Below are 23,567 nucleotides of genomic sequence, written 5' to 3'. Positions count from 1 at the left end.
CAACCTTCCTTGGGACTATTGGGCCTGCATAGACCTCCAGCCCAATCTACGGGACATTTTTGTCCCCCATCCCTTACTACCATCTTGATGTCCAAGGGCAAGTCTCTCCTTTCCCCTCCCTCCGGGGTATGGTTAAGATTTCCGTTGCCCTCTACCCCACAGTTCTTTGGGCTGGATTCAGTCTGCCGTCAGATAGTTGTTCTTCTTCCAATGTATGGCCCCATTTTCAATGTGATCTTCCTTATCCTCCATTGCTACAGCTTCTTGGTCTATGTAGTTATGTTGGTGTAAATTATTATTCCATCATATTAGGCAGGGTCATATGTTCTGAATGATAGAGGGTCATGTTATTAGAAGGACATCTATTGCTCAACCCATAGACTGTGACTTATAGAAGTGATGGATCTTTCGCTTGCTGTATATTTGCATTACTTTGATAATCTCTCTTGACATTTCAGTGAATACAGTTCAGAAACTATACAAAATCCTGTGTTTGGTCCAACTGCGTTGCCCAACACCTCTGCGTCCATTGCTTCCTCCTCTTCATCCTCCGGGTCAGCTTTTCGCCCAGTAGTTCCCAGCCGGCAGGTTGTGGAGCGTCTTTCCCGAATGTTGGACTTCAAAGTGGAATATAGAGATAAAACGGCGGATGTGGTTCTTGAAGACAGCCGCACTGTTGGTAAGATTTCCACGCATTTCACCCGGTTTATGACCCCCTCCTATGTTTTTTATATCTTGCTTTGCTTCTATTGGTATGTTTTAATACTTGGGAATTCTGATCAGAGAACTAGAGCTTGACATAAGCCTGACCACAAGCCAGTAACTACATATAGATCTCATACTCCGGGCCAGGCAGTAGCTGGTCCAAACTAGGAGGAAAAAAAAATTCTAGGAAAATATCTCGCTGGCATTTCTTGAAAGGAAAAAATCTAATTTATTTTTTGTTTAATTTTTAACAGCAATTGGCACAGTGCAGGTTTCCTTCCTGTTTGTATTGGGATATCATAAAAAGCGCTTTGTGTGTAAGCGAGATTAAAGGTTTTCTTTTCCTTTTAATGTGAAATAGAACTTTCCATTCATTTTGGTTGACTGATATAAATGACTTTTTTATCAAATAATAACAAAACAAGCAGCACATGCTTAATTTTGATTGATTCAAGCAAATTAGCTCTTCCCAGAAGAAAAAACTGCCTCTAGTCCCCCCTGTAGATAACTAACCTGTAAGCCAATGGCCGACCCTTCATAGAGCCCTGAAACGAGGCCTGGGTAAATAGCCAAACCAGAGACGCCCATTTGTAGAAAGCACTGTTTCGGAGTTGTTGCTCCTCATCAGTACAAAGTAGGGGAAGCTAAGTGAGATGCTACTTTTGGAAGGTACAGTACTGATTATCCTTCTACCTTCCAAGACCTGCTTCAAAGGCATCTCACCTAGCCACCCAGCCAGCACCCTACTTTGTACTGATGAGGAGCAAAAACTCCAAAATGGTTTTGGCCATTAACCCAAGTCGTGTTTCAAGGCTCTATGGAGGGTTGGACATTGACTTACAGGGTAGTCCTCTATAGGGGGCACTAGAGAGGCAGTTTTCTTCTTTCTGGAGGAGAGAGAATTTATAAAAAAAATTCCTCTTTCTTTGGTATAATTCACTGGATGTTTCTTCAAAGACTTTTTGGTTTTCGCCAAGGCTGATCAACGTATTCTTCATTGTGTCCTAGTATTTGATGTCTTGGTATATTGTACGTTCAAAAAGACAACGGTTTAAATATTGTCACTAACTAAAGGGTTTGCCGGCTGTATACAACTCCTGCCCATTTGCCCTCATAGTCCCCCCCCCCCCACTCCGTTATTAGACACGCAGCCTCTGGAGGGACCAGCACGTCCGTGTATTACATGAGTAGGTCATTGATTTTCATTTTCAAAACCTGAAAATCCAGTTGACCGCCAGTATTCGACCCTCTCATACATTTTGTGGGGTTATCTTTCCCTTTTATGATTTTTATTGTTTTTTTAATATGCAACTCTAAACCTTTCATTCTGGTTCGCTCTTCCTTTCTCTTTGTACAACTTCATAGTTTAATACAGTATTTGCTGTATATGTTAATATCGTATCTTGCTGTGTTTCTAGGGGATATAAAGCAAGTCCTAGAAAATGAGCTTCAGGTTCCTGCATCCAAAATGCTGTTAAAGGGCTGGAAATCTGGAGACGTGGAGGACAGTGTGAGTATACATCGCTATGGAAATAGTTTATTCTACTGAAGATTCCTTAAAGAGGCTCTGTCACCAGATTTTGCAACCCCTATCTGCTATTGCAGCAGATAGGCGCTGCAATGTAGATTACAGTAACGTTTTTATTTTTAAAAAACGAGCATTTTTGGCCAAGTTATGACCATTTTCGTATTTATGCAAATGAGGCTTGCAAAAGTACAACTGGGCGTGTTGAAAAGTAAAAGTACAACTGGGCGTGTATTATGTGCGTACATCGGGGCGTGTTTACTACTTTTACTAGCTGGGCGTTGTGTATAGAAGTATCATCGACTTCTCTTCACAACGCCCAGCTTCTGGCAGTGCAGACACAGCGTGTTCGAGAAATCACGCTGTGACGTCACTCACAGGTCCTGCATCGTGTCAGACGAGCGAGGACACATCGGCACCAGAGGCTACAGATGATTCTGCAGCAGCATCGGCGTTTGCAGGTAAGTCGATGTAGCTACTTACCTGCAAATGCTGATGCTGCTGCAGAATCAACTGTAGCCTCTGGTGCCGACACGATGCAGGACCTGTGAGTGACGTCACAGATCTGCACTGCCAGAAGCTGGGCGTTGTGAAGAGAAGTGGATGATACTTCTCATCAGAGCGCCCAGCTAGTAAAAGTAGTAAACACGCCCCGATGTACGCACATAATACACGCCCAGTTGTACTTTTACTTTTCAACACGCCCAGTTGTACTTTTGCAAGCCTCATTTGCATAAATACGAAAATGGTCATAACTTGGCCAAAAATGCTCGTTTTTTAAAAATAAAAACGTTACTGTAATCTACATTGCAGCGCCTATCTGCTGCAATAGCAGATAGGGGTTGCAAAATCTGGTGACAGAGCCTCTTTAAGGTAAGGCCCTATGCACATGACCCTGGCCCGTAATCACAGTCCATGATGACGGCCGCGGACAACCGTCCGCATTTGCGGGCCTTGCGCCCATTATAAAGTATGGGAGCACGGTCCATAAAATAAAAAGATAGGACATGTCCTATTTTTTTACAGAACGTACACCTTCCCGTAAATATACAGGAAGGTGTCCGTCGGCCAAAGAAATGAATGGGTCCGTAACTACAGGCGAAATCTATGGTCGTGTGCATGGGGCCTAAAGGTTAATTTTTTTTCCACTCAATAATTATATTTTTAGTTGCGCTATAGAGAACCTGGATGTTGAAAAGAGGTAATTTGTTTTTGCTTTTCAATCTTGATTTTTCTTCATGTTGCTCTTACTTCTACATTTTTGGGCTAGCTCCGCAGAAAAGAGCCCAGTAATACGTGTCGCACACATTCCCCTCAGTCCTGCCGTGTGGTCACTCTGCATTGTGGGTACATGCTACACACCATCCCCCTCCTGTGTGAGATCCTACACGGAGGGAGACACTTTTTCTTACTTCCGCTCGCCACTCCAGACTAATGTCTTCTCTCCTCTTTCTCTGCTGCTGAGATTCTTCTCGGTTACTGCAGCCTGCTGTGGGACATCTGAGGGAGGATGCAGCTCCTGGTTTAATCGCTAGAGAGAACATCCTGTATGCTCGAGAGCTTCTACTAATAGAGCCTGACTACATAGGCGACTGCTTGTAGTCAGGACCTACTATGGCCTATGTGCACACTTGAACCATCCATTTATTACATGACTGCCATGTAAAACTATATTTGCCGGTAGTGCCGAGGCGTAGCATGGTTTGTGAATGTATTATTTTTTTTTCGTGATGAGACAACCCCTTTAACCACCAGTAGCAAATACACCCAGGACTTAGGAGACACAATAGGTAATTAAGATATATTACAAAGTGGCAGATTGTTATATTTCATAGCTATTTTACAGATAACTTGTCTAAAAGGGAACTCGTGTTTCAAGCCATATCCAACTTTAAAATGCTTTCTTAACACATTAGGCAATTCTTTTTAGATTGAAAAATAAATCTTATCTCAAGTTTAGATGGCTCTCTAGGTTGGGCTCATATGACACAACGTCTATACATAAATAGTGTATTGTTAGGGAAAAGGCACATTCCCCGGCTTGGTACGTCAGAATAATTTATTTTCTTGCAAATCTGGAAATCCCCCTGAATTGACGTCCTTGATGTGTAAGACCTGCCTGAATGCCATATGTGCCCACAAGGCTGTGCCAAATCCTGTTCTGTCTGTGAATAGACCGTCAATAGGTCTTCCATCTGTCAACACTATTAGCCTAGGCCGGCGACCGTTGTATCTAGTCCTGTCCTCAGCTGAGTATTGGATATATGTATAGGTTTGCAGCCTATGAATGTAAATACGTGTTCCCATTCACTGACAGCAGACACATTATCTTGAAAATAATGAGGAACTGAAACACGAAGTATATTAGATAGTTGTAGAACTCTTCATGTGTACAGTGATTAATCATTATTTGCATAAAACGGGAAACCCCCTTTAAATTAAATGGAGGCTTTAAAGGGGTTTCCCCACGAGGGACATTTATGACCTATCCAACAGGATAGCTCATAAATGTCAGATAGATGCAGGTCCCACCTCTGGGACCCGTACCCATCTCTAGAACGGGGCTCCTAAACCCCGTTCTACCTCTTTGTGGCTGACTCGTGTGATTTCCGACCATGAAGGAGAAAATAGCGTAGCTCGCATGCTAAGCTGCTTCCGTAACTGCCATTCGCTGCCATTCCTGTGGATATGTCATAAATGTCCCTCATGGGAAAACCCCTGTAATGCAAATGTCTAGATATTCTTATACAGCTGGATTACCTGAAAGGGTCGACCCCATTATGTTCTCTGTTTGCAATAGATTAACACTAGAGTTTCTTATTTCTATAGCTCCCCCGTTGTGTTACCAGGATTGCATTGTAGACTATGCTTTAAAATTAGACCTGTCTGTGGATTGAGTCTTCTTAAATCGGTCCAGATTTAGGCTGGATTTACGCAGCGGTCTCCGACCTTTGTATCTCAGGCTGTTGTAAAATGACAACTCTCATCATGGAAGTTAGTTAAGCTGGACACTAGAGATTTCAGATGGCTGTTTTCAGAATGACTGGTCACTCAATAGCTGGTATGTGGCGGTTGATGTTCTGGACGACATTGCCATAAAATAGAACAATAAACATCCAATCCATCTCTGCCTTGATCTGTGACTCTATCGATGGAGCTCATCTAAACAGCCTTAATATATTGCCATAGAAAATACATGAAAAAATCCAGCATAGTAGATCGAGATCTCCACAGATTGTGACTCTTGGTCTGTGTCTATCCTGCTCATTTGTGTCACGAGGAGCCGCAGGAAGTCTTTAGAAAATTATCTAAATCTGCCTGTTTTTTTACCTTTTGAGACTTCTAGCATATGGCCAGCTTGATGATCTATTCTTTGTATGCCTGCCTGGGGTTGTATGCGAGCTGCACATAAAGTTTATACTTTCCTAGCAATGTGACGGGTCTCTGTGATCCGGCATTCCTCTTCTCGCTGGCTCTGCAGTAGGCAGGGGCTGGTGAATGACTTCAATAAATAATACAATTCTGGCTGCTTGCATCCACCACTAGGGGGAGCTTATTGCATACTTGTTTAAACATCTGACATTAAGTTCACTATCACACCCACTGAACCATCCCTGGTCCATAACAATGTGTGCTGTATTTAAATTAGTCTGGGGTGGACAGTGGACTCCCCCAGTGGGAGTTACCTGCCTATCAGTAGGTTTGTAGGCAACTAAACCCCTAACATGCTATTATGCAGCTGGGGTTTAGTGTTGCAAACTTTTAGGGACTAGATAGTACAGTAAATGACAGCTTACAAAGATTGGATCAGCATCGGGCGCAATTCACATGCACCCAAAGCCGCCGGACTCCTTTTCTAAGTTGTAATTACTTTGCTAACTATTCCCTAAATGTCAGTTTTTGGAGGTAGGCAGGTCTGGAAGACTAAAACCCAGCCGCATAACGGCATGCCAGTGGTTTAGTGGCTCCAAACCTACTGACTGTTTCCCTTTTGAGTTTCATCCGGTTACTCTATCTCCGAGCGGTCAGTTTATAATTCTTGCCTGTATCCCCCTCTCTTCTAAAACTTTAAGCTGTGAATTGGTTAATGAACTCTTGGCGCTGCCCCCACCGTTCGTGGCATTTCAGTGCGTGTGGAGGAACAGAGGCTTAGTGTGCAGGCCTATCATTTGAGCGGACAGTTGGACTATTTTTGGAAGGTGCGGGCTTTAAATAGCACCAGGCTAGTGAATAAAAACGCTGTTCTCTGCTAAGATACATGCTGTTCCTGAAGGCTTCTCTTCTCAGCACTGAACTGGTCTTAAGTTACCAAAAGAAAGAAAAACACTCATCGGGAAAGGCCCTTGAATACAAAATATATGAGCGGAAGCCCCGACCTAGTCCTGGACCTGAGATTCCCATACATTGTGTGTTCTGCTTCGTGCACAGAAATCAACAACCAGTCGTTTCAGCTCCTGTTTTCAGAATTTTACAATGCAAATGGACCCAAGTTGTCATTTCCCTTTTCAGTAAGCAGAACTTTGGTTTTAGAGCAAAAAATACCCTGTAAGGCGCTGGTCTGCGTAACTCACCATCTGCTGGGAAACTGCAGCCCGCTGGGAGTTGTAGTCGTAACAGCTGAAGAGTCTAAAGCAGATTCAAACAAGACCTGAAAACACAAGTCCATGATCAATAAGCTCGTGTGACACCTTTTATTATTCTATTTGACCCTTTGCGTTACCTTGGTCTCCAATGGTGGTCATTGCATTGCTCTATGTCGGCGATCACACGTATTGACACACATTCTTATACAAAGTTACATTGTCTTCCTTTGTTCTACTGCTCTGCCTGTGTAGGTGTCAGTCTGTTCTGTAATCCTGGATTTCTATTCATGAGCTAGGAAAATCACTATAAGTACAACACACACAGGTGGAGCGGGGTGCCCATGTACAGAGCTGAGTGGCATGGCAATGTGTACATGCAAGTAATAAATAATTGAAAAGTCCTCCTTGGGAAAAAAAAAAAAAGGCCCGCGGAATACCTTTAAGATAATAACGGAGGTTTTCGACATGGATAGACATTTCTGCAACAGTTTAAAGTGACTTTTTTTCTTCTCCATAGACCATAATAAAAGTTGCATGACTGTAACTATCATGCCAAAGCTACTTGAGTCACATTCGATTTTAAGGTCCCATGTACCCCTAGCCGAAACATTATTTTTAATATGTAATGCTCCTCCTAGGTATTCTGCATATTTAGATTGAGTTCACACGGGGTGGATACGCCGCGTAAAAGCGCCCAGTGTATCCGCCCTGTGCGCCGCAGGGAATTCCAGGCGAAAAACCGCACCAAACTGTGGTGCAGCTTTTTGCCAGGATTGTCTGCTGCGGAAAACTGCAGTATTAAAGCTGGCCTACTAGCGGGCCGGCCTCCTGGGATGACGTTTCATCCCAGGAGACTGTTGCAGCCTGTGATTTGCTGCAGCGGCGGTCACATGGGATGAAGCGTCATCCCAGGTGGCCGGCCCTCTGGTGTCATCCAGGCCGGCCTCCTGGGATGATTTATCCCATGTGACCACCGCTACAACCTGTGATTGGCTGCAGCGGTCACATGGGATGGAACGTCATCCCAGGAGGCCGTGCTGGAGGGCGGAACACAGACTCCTGGGTAAGTGAGTTTTTTTTTTGTTTTTTTTTTTGTCCTGAGGTGCATTTTTGTGCGGTGGAATCACTGCGAACCCGCCGCAAAAACCGACTGCTATTTGTGGCGGGATTTACCTCCCCATTGAATTCAAACCCGCAACAAATAAGCAGCGTTTACGCAATTACAATTACAGGTCAATTTCTGAGCGTTTTTTCCCGCTCCGTATTTACGCAGCGTGTGGAGGAGATTTGTTTTATCTCATACACTTTGCTGCTACTGTATTTGCTACGGATTTTCAGCAATTAATTTTGTTGCGCAAAAACTGTAGTATTTATGCAACGTGTTAATCCAGCATCTGATAATCTAGAAAGGTTCATAATTTGGCAGTAGTTTCTAGCACCGAACTACATTACCTTGAATTTCACAAAGCAGGAGACGGAGCCGAGAGAACCAACCGTTCTACCTCTGATTAAAAAAAACAAGTTTATAGAGGCCAATTTTGTGTTAAAATTAGAAAACAAGGCTTTTGTTTTCCATAACAGCGCCACACCTGTCAATGGGTTGTGTGTGGTATTGCAGCTCAACTCTATTAAAGTGAATGGAGCTGAGCTGCAATACCACACACAACCTGTGGACAGAAGTGGCACTGTTTTTCTAACCTTGGACAACCCCTTTGACATAATATTTTTATGCTTCGTTCGTGAAAGGTTCTCTACCCTTACAAGTGAGTTTTATATGCATTTATTTGACCTTCCAATAATCCCGAATATCTGATCAATAATAATAATTTATTATCAGGTGTGTGTGCGACTTATCATCTAGCATTGGCATAAAGGTGGCCATACACCTTAGACTAACGTTGGCCGAAACTGTCGACAATCTGTGTGTTAGATGTTCAGCAGTCATTCAGGAGATGTCGGAGGGAAAAAGGATCGGCATTACTGGCAGCGACTTATTCCCCTCACCAAGACTGCGCGTGTTTGGGAAGGTTGGGAGGAATAGCTGTCGGTCTAACGGTGTTCTTTGTAAATATTCCGTCTTGACTGGCATGTAATAAACATGAATTCTGTGTAGAGCTGATATCCTGGTCTGATGTAGTGTTTGTATTATATACGTGTACTGATGTTTTACTGATGCACTTATATATTTTCACTTTTTAGACCGTCCTAAGGACTCTTCACTTGCCAAAACACAATAACCTTTACGTCCTGACCCCAGACTTACCGCTTCCATCTATGTCCAGCCAGTCCAGGTAATGCGTTCTCTTCTATTATTGTCTTTTTACCATTCTGTCATCTGTTTACTGTGTTGGTCTGCACACATCGTTTTGTAGGCGATACACCAGCCTTTGGATATTGCATGGATCACCTTCTCTCAATGAATTTGGTACGTAGATATTTACCCAGAAGAGTTGTGTCCTACCCAGAGGCCACAATATTAAGAGAATCTGCCTATCTGTTATATTCCATAAAATACATTAGAGGGAATGACTCAGTAACTATAAGTCCTCGTGCGGGAAGTAAGCTCCCACGACAACGTATAGTTACTGAGTAGTGCGGCTAGGAGTTAAAGTGGTTGTCTCCTAATAATCATCACCTATCCACAGGATAAGTGATAAATGTCTGAGCAATGGAGGTCCGACTTCTGGGACCCCCATTGATTCACACTTTGTGGTCGAGTGGCTTTTTTATTTATTTTTTATCCCTGTGATTTTCACAAAATAGAGGCAAAACACACCGGCCTTGCTGCTTTATTTTCAAAATCTCTGCAAAGGAAAATAAATAAAAGATTTTATTGTGACTTGTGAACATACCCTTAGGCCAGGGGTCTCAAGCACGCGGCCCACGGGGGCTGTCATCTGCGACACGCGGGACACAGAGCGCTAGTATAGGCTCTGCTCCGGGACTCTGTGGAATTCCCTGACATCGCTGTCCATATATGGACAGACAGTGTGTCATGGTCTTCCCTAGAGCGGAGTCCCGGGCAGAGCGCTAGTATAGTCTCTGCTCCGGGACTCTGTGGAATCTTCTGACATCGCTGTCTACATATGGACAGCGATGTCTGGGGGCTTCCCCCTAAGCTGGAGTCCCGGGCAGAGCGCTAGTATAGTCTCTGCTTTGGGACTCTGGGGAAGCCTCTGACATCGCTGTCCATACATCGACAGTGATATCAGGGGCTTCCCCAGAGCAGAAGTCCCAGTGATGTCAGGACCACAGCTGGAGTCCCAGGAAGAGCCTACTAGCGCTCTGCCCGGGACTCCAGCTCTGGGGTTGCCCTTGACATCCATGTCCATATATGGACAGTGATGTCAGGAGCAGAGCTGGAATCCCAGGCAGAGTGCTAGGCACTGTGGCAGCATCTACGGAGGGCACTGTGGCAGCATCTACGGAGGGCACTGTGGCAGCATCTACGGAGGGCACTGTGGCAGCATCTACGGAGGGCACTGTGGCAGCATCTACGGAGGGCACTGTGGCAGCATCTACGGAGGGCACTGTGGCAGCATCTACGGAGGGCACTGTGGCAGCATCTACGGAGGGCACTGTGGCAGCATCTACGGAGGGCACTGTGGCAGCATCTACGGAGGGCACTGTGGCAGCATCTACGGAGGGCACTGTGGCAGCATCTACGGAGGGCACTGTGGCAGCATCTACGGAGGGCACTGTGGCAGCATCTACGGAGGGCACTGTGGCAGCATCTACGGAGGGCACTGTGGCAGCATCTACGGAGGGCACTGTGGCAGCATCTACGGAGGGCACTGTGGCAGCATCTACGGAGGGCACTGTGGCAGCATCTACGGAGGGCACTGTGGCAGCATCTACGGAGGGCACTGTGGCAGCATCTACGGAGGGCACTGTGGCAGCATCTACGGAGGGCACTGTGGCAGCATCTACGGAGGGCACTGTGGCAGCATCTAAAAAGGGTTATAGTAGATCAAATAACTAATTGATTAACAATAATTTTGTATTGTATCAAATTTTAAAGTAATGTGGCCTGACAACTTCCCATTTTTTTTCTATATGTGGCCCACTTACCCGGCCGAGTTTGAGACCCCTGCCTTAGGCTATGTTCACACTGAGTTTTTTTGACGAGTTTTTTGACGCGGAAACCGCGCCGCAAAACTCGTCAAAAAGGGCCCGAAAATGCCTCCCTATCTTCGGGCGTTTACGCCTCTGACCCCCCATTGACTTCAATGGGAGGCAGAGAAAGCGTATTTCGCTGCGTATTATGCCCGCGGCGCTCAATGGGCGCGAGCGAAAAACGCAGTGAAAATCGGCGTGCAGAGAGAGGAAAATCTGCCTCAATCTTCCAAACAGAATTTGGAGGCAGAAATTCCGCCTGTAAACAACTCCCTGTGAACATACCCTAAGGCTGGGTTCACACAGAGATTTTTGCAGGTGGAAATTCTGCCTCAAAATTCAGTTTGGACGTTTGAGGCAGATTTTCCTCTCTCTGCACGCCGATTTTCGCTGCGTTTTTCGCATTGTCTGCCACGGGCAAAAAGCTCAGCGAAATACGCTTTCTCTGCCTCCCATTGATGTCAACGCCCGAAGATGGGGCATGACGCTTTTTACCGCAAGACATTTTTTCCGGACTTTTTTTTGCGCGGTTTCCGTGTCAGAAAACGTGTAAAAAAACTCCATGCAGTCCATTTTAAAACCGTGCTGATCTATATGTTGGTTGAGTTTGGACGCGTGGTGGGCGCACCTCGGCAGTGATGCGTCTGCAAGATGAGAACCCGGCCTAGGACTCCTCTCCTGCCTGAGGCTGAATTATTTACAGTGGCAGCTGGGAATCTTTTGGGGCTCTGATATTCCCTATAGAGCAGTTTAAGTGAAAAGTACCAGATTTTTCAGGCTAACAAAAGCACTGGAACATCAGAAGCACCCACAGTCCGTAGCATAAAAGAGGAGAAAAAAAGTTGGTTTTTTTTCTGTATATTTCCTATTGGTAATATTCAGGCGATGTGGTGCAGATACATCACCAGCCACAGTAATACATCATATTGCCAGCTATAGAGCAAAAATGATGATCTGTGACCGCCTAGGATGTAGATGTGAACACCGTCCTACTGTGTTCAGTGAGCAAACAGCAGACGGATGTGTCTAGGATGTGAATGTTTAGTGATCAGATGACACAGAGATTCTTTACACTCAGGACATGCTGCTTCCAGAACACTGCGCATCCACTGAGCTCAGAGCGAGGCCCCATGCACATGACCGTATTCTTCATCCGTAATTACGGACCCATATTTTACTGATGGGCGTCAGTGCTGAAAAAATTATAGAACCTGTCCTGTTCTTGTCAGTAATTACGGCAAGGACTATCCCATAGAAGTCTATGGGAGCTTCCGGAAATATGGATGGCTACTGATGTGCATTCGTCAACCGTCCGTATTTACTGAAGCATTGCTAGGCAACATGTTGATGACATCATTTGCAACCTCCCTCTTTTTGTACGGATCAGTGAATACGGATGCAATACGGACCATATTTACAGGCACGCTTCCGTATGTACGGATGCCGACTGATCCGTATTTACGGTCAGCATTTCAGGATAGATAAAAATACGGTCGTGTGCATGGGGCAATAGAAATGAATGGGTCTGTAATTAGTGATGAAAAATACTGTCGTGTACATGGGGCCTCACCTGCGTCCCTGATTACAGCACGGACGAACCGAGGAGTGGCATCTGCGGGCTGTCAGCAGCGTATCCGTCCTCGAAGCCGCAGGGTATTCCGCCCGACAAACTGAACCAAATTGTGGTACAGTTTTTCGTGCAGAATATCCGCTGCGAAATGAAGCTTTAAAAAAAAAAAAAAACTTAAGCCTGGCCTTCTGGGATGTTGCTGCAGTCCATGTGACCGCTACAGCCTGTGATTGGCTTCCGCAGTCACATGGGATGAAGCGTCCTCTCAGGAAGGCCAGCCTGCACTCAGAACAGACAGAGGATCTCGTCGCGATGACAATTCCCGTGGTTATGTATGAATGGTTTTCTTATTTTTTTTTAACCAAAAATAGCTTTTTTTCGTTTTTGTTTTTTTTTTCTTCTGATTTGCAATTTTTTGGCGGAATCGCAGCTTTTTTTCCACAAAAATTGCATCATTTGCCTATTTGTGGATTTACCTCCCTATTGAATTCAATGAGGAAAACCCACCACAGAAGAGCAGCAATTAGGCAGCATAAATTAACATGCTGCGGATTAAAAAAACGCACAGCGGGTCGATTTCTGAACATTTTTTTGGCAGATTTTTTTTCTGCTGTGTTTGGATGAGGTTTGTTTCAATCTCTCCCACTTTGCTGCTATGGTAATACGCTGCGGATTTTTCGCAAAGAAATCCGTTGCAGAAAAATTTCCGTTTTTACGCTATGTGTGTCCTTACACTGGCAGCCGCTGGCATTTGGGTTATTAGATGCACCACAGGATTACAACCGTTTTTTGCAAAACAAAATGTGTGTCCGTAGTCTGAAAAATATGTCAAGTTTAACACAATCCTAAAATAAATAAAACAAATCGGAGAATTCTGAATGAACACAAAACATTCGGCAACATTTATATAATCTCATGGACGTGTTTTTTCCCTCCTCAAAATGATGTCCACGATGTGAAGAAACAGAAGGGAGCGAGAGGATCGGACATTTCCTCTTATATGGACTTTATTTTCTGTCCTTTTGTCTTTTTGTCTTCCACAGTTTTTTTTTTGTTTTTTTTTTTGTAAATTGTGTATTTTTATTAACGTTTTCCAAAATTATAAATACAATCCCCAAATAACCCACCCGCCCCTAACAAAAGTCCCTGCAAACCGAGAGAACGACCAGCGTGTGCACTGCAATGTCCATAAGAAGGAAAAGACTTCACATATTTTCCCACCTGCAAGAAAAAAATTGACTGTGCCGGACGGGTGAGAAGAAATACCCCAGACCACGATCACAACCCTACAACGGAGCGATATCCGTTCTTCCACAGCGAGGGTAGGTGCACACACAAAATCAAAAATGTCTGAAAATACGGAGCTGATTTCAAGGGAAAACCGCTCCTGATTTTTGAACGTTAAGCCACTCACGATTTTCACTGCGTTTTTCGCGACTTTTTTTACGGCTGTTTTTTGGAGCTGTTTTTCTATAGAGTCTATGAAAAACGGCTCCAAAAACGACTGTAGAAGTGACATGAGTTTCTTTTTCACTGCCGTTTTTTTACGTGGCCGTTTTTCCCATTGATTTCAATGGGCAGATGTTTGGAGGCGTTCTGCTTCCATTTTTTTCAGCCGTTTTTCGGGCGTTTACGGCCTGAAAAACAGCTGAAAACACTCCGTGTGAACATACCCTTACTCAGATTCTACGTCGATTTCCATATCCGTGTTCTGTACTATATAATATTTCTGCTCGGAAGGCTATTTCAACGCTTCTCTTTCTAATTTCTCATGATTTGTGATAGGCGGAGGATGACATGAATGAAACCTTCTGCTACCACCAGGGGGAGCACTGTATATATAAACTGAATAAGAAATAGAAGTTTATGCAATTCAGGTAGTTGCTGCTCGTAACGGATTTATTCTCTCTTTTCTTTTTTCCCCTTATTTAGCACATTTTTACGATCCGTCTCGTGTGTGTTTGTTTGTAGATACTTTTCCATACAATGGTCCACTGTCCCGCGGCCGTGAACGTCTGAGCTCAGGGATAGAGCTGTATACAGAATAGACCATGAGAGCTCAGCATGACTTGGTATCCATATTTATATGGTACCCCCAGTGAATAACTTATAAAAGCAAGCAAGCAAAACCTGATGAGAACCCCAAAAAAAGTCTGTGGCCATATATTGTCACCTGTGGGATAGCCTCTGGCTCACAGCAATGTGTCACCTGGAATCGCAGTGAACTTGTGGCACACAGTAATGTGTTTCTATGGGCCGGGACTATATGCTTGTTGTTATTACACATTAAAAATGTAAAATAAATAAGCAAAGCTAAAAAAAAATTAAACCACTAAAAAGCCATTTTACCCTGAATTCATTTGCGTTCCTATTGGATATTGGACCATATGGTAAAATATCTGTATCCAATGCAGTAATTCTAGCAGCGCAGGCGGCGTCCCATTGAATTGTTGCAGTATAATTTGAGTCGTAGTCTTTGTCCCATTCCATCATTGGGATTAGAGCCCCGTATTTGCTTTGCGTCTATAAGTCGGGGCTGGCGTGCTTCCGTGCTGCACAGGCTTCGGAGATTTGCATACCGTCCAGGTTTTTAAGTGGCGTCTGTTTGCAGCAAATGCGAAATCTCCGGCAGCATTAGCTACAACAAACATTACATCTACATACTGATTTCTTATTTTGTGTTAATGTAAATAAGCTGTAATTACTGTAAATGTGATCTGTAGCTGACATGAGCCGCTATAAATCTGCAAGCTTAAAATCGGCAGATTTAATTGACGACAGGGTTGGCAGTGTTTAATTTGAAATCCCATGACTCTTCTATACGGAAATAAAAAGCGAGTTTTCATGCGCATTGTTGCAGATGAGGCCACGCAGCCCCTCCAAGAAATGTTCCGGGATTTAGAGCGCGGAAACCAATTTTTTATTTTTAAAGCCAAGAATCGTATGAAAGGTTAAAGGGAAACGAGTCCTAAAGTGTTAATATTTCCTGCACGTAATGGAAGTTCACAAATGGCGCACACTTAAATAGAAATCTATACCCAATGTCTTTATCATAAGCATTAAATGAGTTTGCCCATCAGTGATATTTATAGCCGATATGGGACCTCCACCTATCTCTAGAACGGGGCCACCTAAACCCTGTTGTACCGTTCTCGGCTCCTCCGGCCACTTTGTAATTTCAGACCATGTAATCAGGAAATCTGCGTCGCTCGCTGGGCTATCCGGTTTCCATATCTGCCGTTCGTGTCTGCGGGAGTTACGAAAACGGGGTAGCTCAGCGATCTGCGCCGTTTTCCTGATTACATGGTCTGAAATTACAAAGTGGTCGGGAGGCAGCAGCAACCAAGAAAGGTAAAACGGGGTTTAGGTGGCCCCGTTCTAGAGATGGGTGCGGGTCCCATAAGTGGGACCTGCATCTATTTGACATTTTTGGCATATCCTGTAGATATGCCAAAAAATGTCCCTGATGGGAAAACCCCTTTAAAGCAGAGGTGAACCCGTGCATGTGTGTTAGTAATTCACCTAATTCAATCCTATAAGGCTGAGTTCACACACACTATTTACGGACGTAATAGACAAGTGGAAGATGTGGTTGGTAGAACTCGTCTGCTCTGAAGTCACTCATACAGCCTATTGCTCTCATAATGGACAAGACATGAGACTAAATTGTCCCATTTATCCAAGTTATTTTTTATCTCCTTATTGGAACAGCGGGGCAGATTTATTAAGACTGGCATTTCAAACGCCACTTAATAAATGTGTTGCATCTTTCCGCCACACTGTTAAGACTTTACGACCGGGGCTCATCCATCCCCCCCCCCCCCCACATCATCTAAATTAAAAAATAAATACATACTCTCCGCTCCTTTTTTCTTCTCCCCACCGGGTCCCCTACGGCTCCCTCTTCATGCCGCGGCTCATTCAAGATACTGACGCAAGTTCAGCATCAGTACCTATGTAAAGCAACACTGAAGACATAGTGGCGCGTCGCATTGGTACTGACGCTGCCGTTACCTCGCTACACCCCACAGCCTGAACCTATGCCAGCTAGGAGCTGGCGTAGATTGCTGCTATGATTTAGTTTTCTGGTGTAAATTATAATTTTGTTGTCTTTGGCAAAGCCCTATCCCCTCTTCTCGCCAATTTCTGAAAGCGGGGAGAAAAATTGTCGCAATTTTTAGCTCCACTATGGCGTACGTCTGATGTGGTTGGTAGAAATTCATTCTTATGTCGTACATGCTACAATTGCATTCTTCTTACTTTACAGGATCTATGCTGGTGCGTTACTGTAGAATAACACAAGTCGTTGAGGGCTCCTCCTCTGGGTGCGGACATTGTGCTGTGTGTGTTAGCACTTCTTGGTTGATTTGTGTTGTCACGGATTCTGTGGAGATGCTTCTTGTACGTGTTTAACTAATTTGATATAATAATGATGGGAGTGTTCGCTCTGTGTCTGTAAAGTAACCGGCTCGTAGGACACGTTCTCAATGTTTGGTCAGTACAGTCGCAGCTCCGGTGATGGGGGTCAGGTGTGCCCGGGCTTGTCTGTGGGTCTCCCAGAAGGATGAGCGCTCTAGTGGAACATGCGACTACTTGTCTTCACTGACTCTCTGTCTCTATTTCTATTCCCTCAGCTCTCAACAGGAGTCATTAAACCAGAACTATATGCTGATCATCACTCACCGTGAGGTCAAGAGGGAATACAACCTACAATTCTCTGGGAGCTGCACTATACAGGAGGTGAGAGAGCAGTAACCAAGACTTGATAACGTTTATTGTAAAATTAGTAAGTGTTCCAGCAAAAAGATCTGTTGGGCTTCGTTCACATAATGCATCAGGGCTCTGTTCATGGGTTCCATCGGACCTTTCCGTCAGGGAAACCCATGAACTTGAACCCTGACTGAACCATAGGTTTCCGTCTGCATCACCATTGATTTCAATAGTGAAGGATCCGGTGCAAATGGTTTTCGTTTATCACCGTTGTTTAAGGGTTCCATTGTTTTGACGGAATGTATAGCGCAACAATATTGATTCTGTCAATGCGATGGGACCCTTGCACAACAGAGACAAACGTAAACCGTTTGCACCGGATCCTTCACTATTGAAATCAATGGTGATGCAGACGGAAACCATGAACGGAACCCTGACGCAGATGTGAACGAAGCCTAACCAGTCATCTACGAGTGAAGCCTTGTGAGTCTCCTGCATTCACATAGGCTCCTATGACTATGCACATAGGCGTCATGGGGTTCTGTGTAATTTAGTACCTAATACTCAAATAGTGAAGTATTTCTAGTGCTTTAATGTCCTATTATTATGCAGCAGATTTATTGGTGTCACAGCTGAAAAAGTAGCATGGAAGTCCTGAAAATTGTCACAGATGAAAAACATCATGTTTACCAAAGAGCTCAAAAACGTATGATTGTTTTTTCAGAACGGCATCTAAGGCCACGGCTACATCTAGACTTTTTGTGGTGCTACTGATTGATTTTAACTCTTGAGTGACAGCTGCAGGTTTGAATGCAACTTGATGTATTCATTTGGACTGCAGCTGTAGCTCAATAGTTAAAATCAATCCGTAGCACTACAAAAAGTCTAGATGTAGCCCTGGTCTAAGGGTCGGGCTTGGTAGTCACAGCCATGCAACATATTTATTAATGTCTAAAGAGACTTAAGATCTTCTGAACTATCACAGCCTGTACTGTTCCAGCCGCATAGTCTCGGGACAGACATTGATGGCATATCGCTAGTATATCTAATAGGCAGGGCTTCGCTTGGCTTTTGCATGTTTGGCCTATTATAGTCTATGGCTGACCATCCATTCTCCTGAGGAAGTCGAGTGGAGTTGACCGGAGACATAGTGACACGCCACTTGCATAGCGCCGCTGCCACTTGCATAGCGCCGCTGCCACTTAGTTCTAGAGATCACAGTGATTGTACCCCGGCAGATCGGACACTGATGGCATATCCTAGCGATACGCCATCAATGTCTGTCCTGGGACAACACCTTTAATTACCATTTTTCATTGGAGGGAGAACGTGTTCGTGTGACAGTGATGATAACTCGGTAAAACTCTGTCTTCTAGTTCTCCGTTCTGGGAATGGTACTTGTTCTGAGTGATCGTAGTAGCTTCTAGTCAATAATACAGTGGGGTAAACTTATTAAGCAATCAACGACAAAAAATGTTGCGACTTTAAGTTTTTCCCACCACTTTTTAAAAAAGTTACACCAGAAACTGGAGTAAATATAGCGGAAATCTATTCCATCTCATGGATTTCCCTTTCTGGCGCACAAACAGTCGAAGAAGCGACAAATTAATAGGAGTGCACCTCTTAATACATTTATTGCGTTTTACCTCTGCTCCATTTATTATAGACTGTTCGCCAAGAGCAATAAATCTCCCCAGTGTGTATTGATGTATGAAAACAATCTGTGACCCCCCCCCCTGCAACAGTGGTTAACGTATCTAGCTCTTGGCACTTTTTTGTTTTTGTCCCCCCCCCCCCTCCATAATCAAAACAAAACTCCTGCTCTAAACCAGTCCATCTAAGGCCTTGTTCACACAGTTTTTTTTACATGTTTTTAGATGCAGAAATCATGTCGGAAAATGCGCCAAAAAACGTCAGAAAATGCCTCCCATTGGTTTCAATGGGAGGTGGAGTCGTTTTTTTCCCACGAGCGGACAAAAACTGCTCGCGGGAAAGAGAAGCGACATGCCCTATCTTCGAGCGTTTACGTCTCTGACCTCCCATTGACATCAATGGGAGGCAGAGAAAGCGCATTTTGCGGCGTTTTTGCCCCTGGTGCTCAATGGGCGCGAGCGAAAAACGCCATGAAAAACGCGGCAAACAGCGTGCAGGCAGATCAAAATCTGCCTCAAAATTCCAAACGGACTTTTGAGGCGGAATTTTCTGCCTGCAAAAAACTGTGTGAACAGGGCCTTATAGTGAGATGCTCTGGTCTAATGGGTCTCGATCCAATGACATTTCACCCATCACTGAATTTTCTCATGACCACTTCCTTTTTTGTTGTATAAACTGTTCTGAAGGAAAATCTAGTTTACCAAAATGAATCCTGGTTAAATGACAATTATTTGACTATAATACCATATTGCAATTTTTACTAAATACATTTCTTCTATCATTTTTTTTTTTTATGCAAGTACACAGCGTTTATAGGGATTGTCCAGTCTCCTGTAAATAAAGCTTAAAGAAGTTCCCCACTTTGGACAATCCCTACTTGTTTTAGAAGGGCCCCTTGACAATAAGTTGATCACAAAGTCTCCCCCTGCTGAGACCATCAGTGATCATCTGTAATCGGTGGGGAAACCTGGCAGTAAGTGTTTAATTTCCCTGCAGTGCCTCCATAGGGGAAATTAGGCATTACATAGTGTCAATTCATATGAATGGGTTGTCTGTGTAATGCAGGACCGGACAGGTCCTCCAAAGCAAGAGACGTTCTTTGTGACCACTTTTTAGTTTTCTGAACTAATCAACCCCCTTGTTCTTTGTATAAGAATTAAGCAAATTTCTAATGTATTTTGTATTATAAAATGTAACTATTTTTCTCATCTCTGCTTACACCTCTTGCACAAACAAAATGCACTTAATATGATACAGTACGGAGCAGCAGTTCCATGGGGTGACAGAGACTCCTAGCATTAGAAATGTCTATGATGCCAGGAGTCCCGTTCACCTGTACCGCGGTCAGGCCAGGAAATCAGGCCGACACACGGACCGTTTTTCACGGCCCAATCTCGGTCATGTGCAAGAACTGTAACTGACCGTGAATGAAAATATTCTTGTTTACATCCAGAAATAAAAAAAATAAACCCTGATCTAGTCCTGCTTTACACGTCTGCCGGTTGTTACAATGTGTCAGTGGGGATTTTGAAATGAAGTCTAGCACAGGAGAGACATTTGTTTTTCTGCTGTGTTTAGCCCATAGAGGATTAATTGGACTCCTACATTTTTGCAAACCCATCACCTGTGTGAACAGGACCAATTCAGGACTTTTTATACTGCATATGAATGAACCGTATGTTTCTACTGACCGCAGGCAGGTCTCTTGGAAATGATGAAGAACTGAAACACTAAAAATAGTTATAAAGAGGTCGTCCAGTCCGCTGCAAAGTAAACCCCAATATGATGCATCTCTACATTGCTGCGTGTTGTCGACCGTCGCCTAATCCTATTATGAGTGCATTTCTTACGCTCACTATGGACGTGCACAAAGCAGTGACTAGGAGCACACGTGATAGGGACTTCTGAGTAGATGGTCCTGTGATGGAAGAAATTCAAGCACCTATAAGGTTTACGTTCACATTGGTGTCATGGCCCACATTTAGGACAGAAGCCTTGACGTTGTGCCCGATCCCTCGCATGACGGACCCAAATGGCGCACAACAGACCCCATTGACTTATAATTAGGCATATAGGGATTTTGTCACGTTTTCCGTAGTTTTGACACAAGGATAGTGATGCACGCAGCGCTATTCTTGCCATCAGAAGTGAAGGGACCCCCTACTGTGCTCCGAACGCCTGTGTGAACCAGAGCCTTTCTGTTACCATCCCAGGATATTGCTTCTCTGCAGCGAGAAACTTCTGCCTGCCAGGGAGTAAGGAGGAAACTCGTGACATATTCCTCTCTCCTGGGAACGATGCCTCGTATACAAAGCAAAGCAAATATAGTAAGGATCTGCTGACAGGTTCACCTGAAACACAGCGCAGAACACCTGCCGCTGAGGCATGGCTGGAAAATGTGCAGGAGTGCGAACTAGCCAATAAAAAGGCATCCAAACCGGGAATTTTTGGTCTTTTTTTTTTTTTTATTTATTTTATTTATTTATTTTTTTTCTACATTGTTTTGGAGAATTTTGCATTACCATATTATTTATACATCCTTGTTCATACCCACAGTTTTCATTGGGGCCTCAGGCACACAACCGTAATTTTCATCCATAATTACGGAAACCTCAATTACGGATGAAATTGCGGATTCATTCATTTCTATCGGTCACGGACGCCTATACACGTGTGTAGAAATGATCCGCAAAATATAGAACATGTCCTGTTCTTGTTGAGACCTGGACTCCCCCAAAGAGGTCGCAATGGCGGACGGCTGCGGATGTGTATCTGTAGCCGTCTGATCCGTATTTGTGGACCGTAAAAACTATTAGTTGTGTGCACGAGGCCTCATCCTTTTGGTAACACAGATCACCCCGTTTTGCAGGTAGATGACTATTGGGGCATTTGTCTATATAACAGTCGGCATACTGCATAGACAGAATTCATAGCCTTTTATTCACATTTATTTTTAGTTTTGTTTTATATCCCTCACACCGGGTGGACACAAATGCAGAATATCATTCTTTTTTTAATTTTTCCTCCCCCTTTTCTTCTTATTATAATACTTACTTATCCATGGAGTTTTCCCCATTGACATGTCTATAAATAATTTGTATAAACCTCACATGCTGACAATCCTGACTAGTATATACAGATGTGCGGTGCTACATAGACACTACTTATCTCTTCCCGCGTAAGTGGTCTGTCGCAGATACCTTTTCTACAAAGTTCCTTCTCATGTGTTAGGCCGTGTTTACAAAGGGCGGATACGCTGCCTAGAAGTACACCGCGTACTCTCCCTGGAACCCGCAGGGAATTCCGGCCCAAAAACCGCACCAAAACAGTGTTTAAAGTATAAAAATAAAAAACAAATACGTATACTTACCCCGTTCTCTATAGTCATGGCGACGCGTCTTTCTGTTGTCCGTGCAGCCCAGATTCCTGGGATGGCGTTTCATCCTATGTGACCTCTGCAGCCTGTGATTGGCTGCATCAGTCACATGGGATGAAACGTCATCCGAGGAGACCTGCCTGGACAGAGAACAGAGGGACGCATGGCCATGTCTATGGAGCACGGGGTGAGTATAAGCGTTTTTGGGTTTTTTTCAGCGGAATCGCAGCTTTTCCGACGCAAAAAAAGGCAACGTTTGTTGCGGGTTTTACCTCCCTATTGAATTCAATGCTGTTCCCCAAAGTGTGTCTAGCTACTTGTCAAAGACCTGCTTATATGGTTACACTACCATATTGTATTGATGAGAGCAGGAGAAGCATCTTCTAAGACAATGCCGGTGATCAGACTAAAAGCATAGGAGTGGCGATCCTGTATGATTTGCTGTTTTTGTGACTCCTAAAATGATTTATTTTTTATTATGATAAAAAACGATGATTAAAGTAGGCATATTAGTTTGGCCATAATTAATAGGAATAACTAAAGATTTCTTAATCCATTCTCCCATTTCTATTCAGTTAAGTCACAATTTGCAGACATTCTATTGAAAGTTCTGCGTATGCAATACATATTTCAACCACAAGAGGGCAACATTTGACATTCTTTTACAACTCCTGCAGGGCCCATTCTGCAACTCCAAATTAGCTTCTGAAATACAAACAGACCGCGGTATAATGGCCGGGTTATTGTTTGATCAGGAGATAATTGGCACATTGCTGGAAGGAGACTTAATTTCACCCTTTTAAATTAAACAATGAGATTTAAAAAGATATAAAATATTCATTAATGTTTAGTGATTATAAAATAGAGGCACATATTTATTTTGCCATTATTACTGTTTCGACGGGGAAATACTGCAAATATATCAAAAATGGAGTTAGCCATTCTGACAAGTTGAAATGTTTAAGCAGTGTTAATGCAATCCACTCACACATGATATTCTATGCAGAAAGATTCAAAATGACTACATCAATTATTAAAAAACAAAATTAATATTCCACAAATGTCTTCTGGCTCCTCTCCGTTCTGCGCTACTGTCTCTCGGCACAGATCTGTTTGCATAGGAAAATATACACGGGGAAAACACAAGGCAACAAATATAACGACCATTATATTTCATGCCGACTGCAAAATTGGCTTATAAACCCTTTAATTGCCAATTGCCATTTTCCACGTATATCATCACCCCCCCCATCCTTTGTCCTGTAGACTTACTACATCTGCTTTTGTTAGAAGTCAAAGATTGAAGTGGATTTGCTCATAATAGAAACG

General features: G+C 43.7%; 1 protein-coding gene across 1 annotated transcript in view; it reads left to right on the top strand.

Annotated features, from left to right (window-relative positions):
- FAF1 (Fas associated factor 1) overlaps positions 1-23,567 on the top strand; it is a 197,973-nt gene that overhangs the window by 41,126 nt on the left and 133,280 nt on the right. Inside the window, exons 4-7 of the mRNA XM_075832979.1 lie at positions 459-679; positions 2,124-2,215; positions 9,013-9,104; positions 17,134-17,239. Coding sequence (XP_075689094.1) covers positions 459-679; positions 2,124-2,215; positions 9,013-9,104; positions 17,134-17,239 — 511 coding nt within the window. The remainder of the gene's footprint in view (positions 1-458; positions 680-2,123; positions 2,216-9,012; positions 9,105-17,133; positions 17,240-23,567) is intronic.

The sequence above is a fragment of the Rhinoderma darwinii genome, chromosome 7, assembly GCF_050947455.1.
Source record: "Rhinoderma darwinii isolate aRhiDar2 chromosome 7, aRhiDar2.hap1, whole genome shotgun sequence".
Classification (NCBI taxonomy): Eukaryota; Metazoa; Chordata; class Amphibia; order Anura; family Rhinodermatidae; genus Rhinoderma; species Rhinoderma darwinii.
Note: the sequence above shows the minus strand (reverse complement) of the source record. Positions and strands in the feature narration are given on the sequence as shown.